The 9,182-nt window shown below is 41.5% G+C and overlaps 1 protein-coding gene across 1 annotated transcript in view; it reads right to left on the minus strand.

Moving 5' to 3' along the window:
• The window catches only part of LOC110522132 (5'-nucleotidase domain-containing protein 1), a 60,497-nt gene extending 53,087 nt beyond the window's left edge, over positions 1-7,410 (minus strand). Inside the window, exons 1-3 of the mRNA XM_090232530.1 lie at positions 7,236-7,410; positions 2,593-2,716; positions 102-2,289 (exon numbers count right to left, since the gene is read on the minus strand). Coding sequence (XP_090088656.1) covers positions 102-194 — 93 coding nt within the window. The 5' untranslated portion in view covers positions 195-2,289; positions 2,593-2,716; positions 7,236-7,410. The remainder of the gene's footprint in view (positions 1-101; positions 2,290-2,592; positions 2,717-7,235) is intronic.
• Between the last annotated feature and the right edge of the window lie 1,772 nt (positions 7,411-9,182).

Here is a 9,182-nt window from a genome sequence, read left to right on the forward strand (position 1 = left end):
AGCGTTAGTATACTTAGTAGCTAGCCAGCCGGCTAGCTATTGTTACAGTATCATATTGTCAGAAATCACAAGGACAGCCCGTGAGCTATAAATAAACTCACCCTAGAGGTCTCCTTCAAATGGTACCGACAGAGAGTGTGGTCCAAATCAAAACCAATTACATCACAATCTGAAAGGGAAAAATATTCGCTCATTTTAACGAGGGCCCTAGAAACAATCGAAACCAAGGATATTGTACTGTTGGCTACACACGCCTGCACACTGTATCTGTCAATGTCGAATCTGTACCCTCCAATATATTTGTTCCTACGGCAACACGTGGGTTGCTGTTACAAGGGGATGCTTTACAGAATGTCTCCAATAACCAGGCACTGTCGTACACATTTAGTAAATCAAGGTCTACGAATTGTTCATTCATTGTTTGACATTCCGCATCACCCGCAATAGTGATATAAGGTGGAGGTGCGCAGAACGTGCACAAAAGGTTTGTGCCCGAAGCTTCCGGTCAGGGTGTACCGTAGTACGTCAAATAAATGTGCATAGGTATTCGAAGAGCGGGGCTTTTCTAATAGGGTCCACACATATCCTAGACAATTTCAAGTTCTCAAAAAGTTGTAGCCTTAATTATTTATGCTAGTTAATTAACTAAACTTAAAGCCTAACATTTTGCCCACACATATGGATAAGCCTAGCCCAATAATCTACTTTTAAAGCTAGAATCCTTAGTTGCTTAAACAATGTTTGTAAATAATGTAAACAAACACTGTATATACTCAAAACACAGTTAAAACTATAATTTTGATATAATGGATGGTCAGTTCTTGCATCCAAAGCGCTGTCAATTAATTTGAGAGTGGTTACATTTCTAGCATATTTCAGATTTATACCAAAACAGAGGCGGGTGACGATTTGTTATTGTTTTAATTAAGGATTCTAGCTTTAAGGAGTGTACAGTGGTAGAGCCATATATGGACCTATAAGTATGTTATTTTCAGAGGTGGACTGGCTCAGGCAACAAAAACAGTCAAACACTACTCCATCTAAACGTGAATCGATTCTCAATTGCGATACGGTTCTAGAAACATAAAGCCTTATAATTCATATCACAGCAAAATAATTTCACAAACGCAAAAATATACACTTACTGTACACTGTTTTAACAGGCTTTATCACAGTTGCAGCCGACAGTATTTTTCAGTTAGGGTGGGAAACTTTTTGCATTTCCATCTGCTATAACCTCTTTCGGCGTATTAGCCCAACACAAGATACATTTCTGAAATCCTCAAGAGTTTTCTTAAATCACACACACACAAAATTGATATCATATTCACAGGAGGCATGACACCCATTTGTGTAGACTGGGTCAAAACGATATTTTCAGTTTGCATTTGGTAGACTGGAACAGCAGGTTAGATAAATTGGGACACAATTATTATCAGGGGCGCAACGTTCACTGATGCCATTGCATTTTGTCCCCCCCACTTTTATAATTGGAATGTGTTACAAAACGAGGCAACAGTGTGCTTTACGACTGTGTGGACACCTCCAAGCGGCCGGGTAGGCTGATTGGAGTGCTAATCAGATTGGATAAAAAATGTATAATAAATAATATTATGTCCCCCCCACTTCTAAAACCAAAGTTACACCCCTGATTATAATAGTCCTAATTTTATCCCAATGACAATTCAATGTATGATAAGGAAACATCTGAGGATTTCCTAAATATATAATGTGTTGGATACAGTCAAATCAAATGTATTTATATAGCCCTTCTTACATCAGCTGATATCTCAAAGTGCTGTACAGAAACCCAGCCTAAAACCCCAAACAGCAAGAAATGCAGGTGTAGAAGCACGGTGGCTAGGAAAAACTCCCTAGAAAGGCCAAAACCTAGGGAGAAACCTAGAGAGGAACCAGACTATGAGGGGTGGCCAGTCCTCTTCTGGCTGTGCCGGGTGGAGATTATAACAGAACATGGCCAAGATGTTCAAATGTTCATAAATGACCAGCATGGTCAAATAATAATAATCACAGTAGTTGTTGAGGGTGCAACAAGTCAGCACCTCAGGAGTAAATGTCAGTTGGCTTTTCATAGCTGATCATTAAGAGTATCACTACCGCTCCTGCTGTCTCTAGAGAGTTTAAAACAGCACGTCCGGTGAACAGGTCAGGGTTCCACAGCCGCAGGAAGAACAGTTGAAACTGGAGGACAGCACGGCCAGGTGGACTGGAGACAGCAAGGAGTCATCATGCCAGGTAGTCCTGAGGCATGGACCTAGGACTCAGGTCCTCCGAGAGAGAGAAAGAAAGAAAGAGAGAAAGACAGAATTAGAGAGAGCATACTTAAATTCACAAAGGACACCGGATAAGACAGGAGAAGTACTCCAGATATAACAGACTGAGCCTAGCCCCCCGACACATAAACTACTGCAGCATAAATACTGGAGGCTGAGACAGGAGGGGTCAGGAGACACTGTGTCCCCATCCGATGATACCCCCGGACAGGGCCAAACAGGCAGGATATAACCCCACTCACTTTGCCAAAGCACAGCCCCCACACCACTAGAGGGATATCTTCAACCACCAACTTACCATCCTGAGACCAGGCTGAGAATAGCCCACAAAGATCTCCGCCACGGCACAACCCAAGGGGGGGCACCAACCCAGACAGGAAGATCACGCCAGTGACTCAACCCACTCAAGTGATGCACCCCTCCTAAGGACGGCATGGAAGAGCACAAGTAAGACAGTGACTCAGCCCCTGTAATAGGGTTAGAGGCAGAGAATCCCAGTGGAGAGAGGGGGACCGGCCAGGCAGAGACAGCAAGGGTGGTTCATTGCTCCAGAGCCTTTCCGTTCACCTTCACACTCCTGGGCTAGACTACACTCAATCATATGACCTACTGAAGAGATGAGTCTTCAGTAAAGACTTAAAGGTTGAGACAGAGTCTGCGTATCTCACATGGGTAGGCAGACCATTCCATAAAAATGGAGCTCTATAAGAGAAAGCCATGCCTCCAGCTGTTTGCTTAGAAATTCTAGGGACAATTAGGTGGCCTGCGTATTGTGACCGTAGCGTACGTGTAGGTATGTACGGCAGGACCAAATCGGAAAGATAGGTAGGAGCAAGCCCATGTAATGCTTTGTAGGTTAGCAGTAAAACTTTGAAATCAGCCCTTGCCTTAACATGAAGCCACTGTTGGAAGGCTAGCACAGGAGTAATATGATACATTTTTTGTGTTCTAGTCAGGATTCTAGCAGCCGTATTTAGCACTAACTGAAATTTATTTAGTGCTTTATCCGGGTAGCCGGAAAGTAGAGCATTGCAGTAGTCTAACCTAGAAGTAACAAACGCATGGATTGATTTTTCTGCATCATTTTTGGACAGAAAGTTTCAGATTTTTGCAATGTTACGTAGATGGAAAAAAGCTGTCCTTGAAACAGTCTTGATATGTTTGTCAAAAGAGAGTTCAGGGTCCAGAGTAACGCCAAGGTCCTTCACAGTTTCATTTGAGACGACTGTACAACCATCAAGATTAATTGTCAGATTCAACAGAAGATCTCTTTGTTTCTTGGGACCTAGAACAAGCATCTCTGTTTTGTCCGAGTTTAAAAGTAGAAAGTTTGCAGCCATCCACTTCCTTATGTCTGAAACACAGGCTTCTAGCGAGGGCAATTTTGGGGCTTCACCATTTTTCATTGAAATGTACAGCTGTGTGTCATCCGCATAGCAGTGAAAGTTAACATTATGTTTTCAAATGACATCCCCAAGATGTAAAATATATAGTGAAAACAATAGTGGTCCTAAAACGGAATCTTGAGGAACCCCGACATTTAGAGTTGATTTGTCAGAGGACAAACCATTCACAGAGACAAACTGATATCTTTCCGACAGATAAGATCTAAACCAGGCCAGAACTGGTTTAGAATGTGGTGATCAATGGTATCAAAAGCAGGACTAAGGTCTAGGAGCACGAGGACAGATGCAGAGCCTCGGTCTGACACCATTAAAAGGTCATTTACCACCTTCACAAGTGCCGTCTCAGTGCTATGGTGGGGTCTAAAACCAGACTGAAGCATTTCGTATACATTGTCTTCAGGAAGGCAGTGAGTTGCTGCGCAAAAGCTTTTTCAATAATTTTTTTGAGAGGAATGGAAGATTCGATATAGGCCGATAGTTTTTTATATTTTCTGGGTCAAGGTTTGGCTTTTTCAAGAGAGGCTTTATTACTGCCACTTTAAGTGAGTTTGGTACACATCCGGTGGATAGAGAGTCGTTTATTATGTGCAACATAGGAGGGCCAAGCACAGGAAGCAGCTCTTTCAGTAGTTTAGTTGGAATAGGGTCCAGTATGCAGCTTGAAGGTTTAGAGGCCATGATTATTTTCATCATTGTGTCAAGATATAAAGTACTAAAACACTTGAGTGTCTCCCTTGATCCTAGGTCCTGGCAGAGTTGTGCAGACTCAGGACAACTGAGCTTTGGAGGAATACGCAGATTTAAAGAGGAGTCTGTAATTTGCTCTCTAATGATCATGATCTTTTCCTCAAAGAAGTTCATAAATGTATTACTGCTGAAGTGAAAGCCATCCTCTCTTGGGGAATGCTGCTTTTTAGTTAGCTTTGCGACAGTATCAAAAATAAATTTAGGATTGTTCTTATTTTCCTCAATTAAGTTGGAAAAATAGGATGATCGAGCAGCAGTGAGGGCTCTTCGATACTGCACGGTACTGCCTTTCCAAGCTAGTCGGAAGACTTCCAGTTTGGTGTGGCACCATTTCCGTTCCAATTGTCTGGAAGCTTGCTTCAGAGCTCGGGTATTTTCTGTATACCAGGGAGCTAGTTTCTTATGACAAATGTTTTTTGGTTTTCGGGGTGCAACTGCATCTGGGGTATTGCGCAAAGTTAAATTGAGTTCCTCAGTTAGGTGGTCTGTAACGGATCTCGTCCTCCTCTTCTGAGGAGGAGTAGCGAGAAGGATCGGAGGACCAATTTGCAGCGTGGTAAGTGTTCATGATGTAATATTTAATGAATCAAAACTGAACACTGAAATACAAAAACAATAAAGTGACATAAACGAAAACCGAATCAGTCCTGTCTGGCGACATACACAGAGACAGAAAATAAACACCCACGAAACACATGTGGAAAATGGCTACCTAAGTATGATTCTCAATCAGAGACAACTAACGACACCTGCCTCTGATTGAGAACCATACTAGGCCGAACACAGAAACCAACATAGAAAAACAAACATAGACTGCCCACCCCAATTCACGCCCTGACCATACTAAAACAAAGACAAAACAAAGGAACTAAGGTCAGAACGTGACATGGTCAACTGATTTTTGTCCTCTGACCACCTTGGGTAGGCAGAGGGAGTCTGGAAGGACATCAAGGAATCTTTGGGTTGTCTGAGAATTTATAGCACAACTTTTGATGCTTCTTGGTTGGGGTCTGAGCAGATTATTTTTTGCGATTGCAAACGTAATAAAATGATGGTCCGACAGTCTAGGATTATGAGGAAAAACATTAAGATCCACAACATTTATTATATGGGACAAAACTAGGTCCAGAGTATGATTGTGACAGTGAGTAGGTCCAGAGACATGTTGGACATGTTGGCTCCGAAACCCTTTTGGAGTGGGTCTGTGTACTTTTCCATGTGAATATTAAAATCACCAAAAAGTTGAATATTATCTGCCATGACTACAAGGTCCGATAGGAATTCAGAGAATTCAGTAAGGAACGCTGTATATGGCTCAGGAGGCCTGTAAACAGTAGCTATAAAAAGTGATTGAGTAGGCTGCATAGATATCATGACTAGAAGCTCAAAAGATGAAAACGTATGTTTTTATTTTGTAAATTGAAATTTGCTATCGTAAATCTTAGCAACACCTTCACCTTTGCGGGATGCACGGGGGATATGGTCACTAGTGTAACCAAGAGGTGAGGCCTCATTTAACACAGTAAATTCATCAGGCTTAAGCCATGTTTCAGTCAGGCCAATCACATCAAGATTATGATCAGTGATTAGTTCATTGACTATAACTGCCTTTGAAGTGAGGGATCTAACATTAAGTAGCCCTATTTTGAGATGTAAGGTATCACGATCTCTTTCAATAATGGCAGGAATGGAGGAGGTCTTTATACTAAACACCGCCATGTTTAGTTTTGCCCAACCTAGGTCGAGGCACAGACACGGTCTCAATGGGGATAGCTGAGCTGACTACATTGACTGTGCTAGTGGGAGACTCCACTAAGCTGGCAGGCTGGCTAACAGCCTGCTGCCTGGCCTGCACCTTATTTCATTGTGGAATAGGTGTGCATTAGGAAAGTGTTCAGACCCCTTGACTTTCACGTTACAATATTATTCTAAAACAAAATCTCCTTATCAATCTACACACAATAACCCATAATGACAAAGCAAAAACATGTTTTTAAGAAATGTACACTACCGTTCAAAAGTTAAGGGTCACTTAGAAATGTCCTTGTTTTTGAAAGAAAAGCACATTTTTTGTCCATTAAAATAACATAAAATTGATCAGAAATGCAGTGTAGACATTGTTAATGTTGTACATGACTATTGTAGCTGGAAACGGCTGATTTTTAATGGAATATCTACATAGGCGTACAGAGGCCCATTATCAGCAACCATCACTCCTGTGTTCCAATGGCACATTGTGTTAGCTAATCCAAGTTGATCATTTTAAAAGGCTAATTGATCCTTAGCAAAACATTTTGCAATTATGTTAGCACAGCTGAAAATGGCTGTGCTGATTAAAGAAGCAATAAAACTGTCCTTCTTTTAACTAGTTGAGTATCTGGAGCATCAACATTTGTGGCTTCGATTACAGGCTCAAAATGGCCAAAAACAAAGAACATTCTTTTGAAACTCATCTGTCTATTCTTGATCTGAGAAATGAAAGCTATTCCATGCGAGAAATTGCCAAGAAACTGAAGATCTTGTACAATGCTGTGTGTAGCTCCCTCCAGTAACCACGAGCACAACCGTTCCTTGATTTTAACTGGCGGCTTTATTCTGTAGTTTTAGTCAGAATGATCACCTTCCTTGAGAACTATAAAGTAAATTAAAATACAGTTAAGCACACTCTTACAACCTTCTTATCTTACAAGTGACTTATTAGCTTGGTATAACTCTGATGTGCTTACATACATAAACAGTTTAGCCGGAGCTATAACAGTATCAGATTAAACATATAAAGGAAAAATACCTCATTGGCTGCTTATTACAGAAGGGAGGAAATCAAACTTCACACTTATTATTCCTGGCATGAATTCACACTTCATCCTTAACGTCACCATCCTAACATACACGCTTCAACTTTTACTAACACTACACATGAAAACTTAGCTAACACAGCACAGGATTTCCTTCCCTCCAAAGGTGTGTTGCTACAATAATGTCCCTGTTACAACAGTTATTAGCTACGTAGTTCCGCTTGTTTTATCATTTCCCCCGCATAGCGAACACGTAAACAATTCAGTTCAGTTCAGTTCAGTGAGGATCTCTGAATGATCCAATGTTGACCTAAATGACTAATGATGATAAATACAATCCACCTGTGTGTAATCAAGTCTCCGTATAAATGCACCTGCACTGTGATAGTCTCAGAGGTCCGTTAAAAGCGCAGAGAGCATCATGAAGAACAAGGAACACACCAGGCAGGTCCGAGATACTGTTGTGAAGAAGTTTAAAGCCGGATTTGGATACAAAAAGATTTCCCAAGCTTTAAACATCCCAAGGAACACTGTGCAAGCGATAATATTGAAATGGAAGGAGTATCAGACCACTGCAAATCTACCAAGACCTGGCCGTCCCTCTAAACTTTCAGATCATACAAGGAGAAGACTGATCAGAGATGCAGCCAAGAGGCCCATGATCACTCTGGATGAATTGCAGAGATCTACAGCTGAGGTGGGAGACTCTGTCCATAGGACAACAATCAGTCGTATATTGCACAAATCTGGCCTTTATGGAAGAGTGGCAAGAAGAAAGCCATTTCTTAAAGATATCCATAAAAAGTGTTGTTTAAAGTTTGCCACAAGCCACCTGGGAGACACACCAAACATGTGGAAGAAGGTGCTCTGGTCAGATGAAACCAAAATTGAACTTTTTGGCAACAATGCAAAACGTTATGTTTGGCGTAAAAGCAACACAGCTGAACACACCATCCCCACTGTCAAACATGGTGGTGGCAGCATCATGGTTTGGGCCTGCTTTTCTTCAGCAGGGACAGGGAAGATGGTTAAAATTGATGGGAAGATGGATGGAGCCAAATACAGGACCATTCTGGAAGAAAACCTGATGGAGTCTGCAAAAGACCTGAGACTGGGACGGAGATTTGTCTTCCAACAAGACAATGATCCAAAACATAAAGCAAAATCTACAATAGAATGGTTCAAAAATAAACATATCCAGGTGTTAGAATGGCCAAGTCAAAGTCCAGACCTGAATCCAATCGAGAATCTGTGGAAAGAACTGAAAACTGCTGTTCACAAATGCTCTCCATCCAACCTCACTGAGCTCGAGCTGTTTTGCAAGGAGGAATGGGAAAAAATGTCAGTCTCTCGATGTGCAAAACTGATAGAGACATACCCCAAGCGACTTACAGCTGTAATCGCAGCAAAAGGTGGCGCTACAAAGTATTAACTTAAGGGGGCTGAATAATTTTGCACGCCCAATTTTTCAGTTTTTGATTTGTTAAAAAAGTTTGAAATATCCAATAAATGTCGTTTCACTTCATGATTGTGTCCCACTTGTTGTTGATTCTTCACAAAAAAATACAGTTTTATATCTTTATGTTTGAAGCCTGAAATGTGGCAAAAGGTCGCAAAGTTCAAGGGGGCCAAATACTTTCGCAAGGCACTGTACATACATCCACACAAGCAGCAGATAATATTCAATCACATATATGGTAACGGGCTATAGTGCATAACACAGAATCCTCATAGTTGTGAGTCCTTTTCTGTTTCTGCTTGGATCACCTTCAGTTTTGTGTCACTAACTGGTAAGTTGCTGTACACAGTGTGCACTTGCATGTCCATGCCTTCACTGAGGCTGCTGTCCTTATAGGTAAGAAACTTCCTGGAGAGTGTGTCTGCGACAGGGATGTCTTTGCCTGGACGGTGAGTGATTGCGAAGTCGTATTTTTGTAGTT

Source organism: Oncorhynchus mykiss, chromosome 4, assembly GCF_057628025.1.
Source record: "Oncorhynchus mykiss isolate SJ-2025 chromosome 4, ASM5762802v1, whole genome shotgun sequence".
Taxonomy (NCBI): Eukaryota; Metazoa; Chordata; class Actinopteri; order Salmoniformes; family Salmonidae; genus Oncorhynchus; species Oncorhynchus mykiss.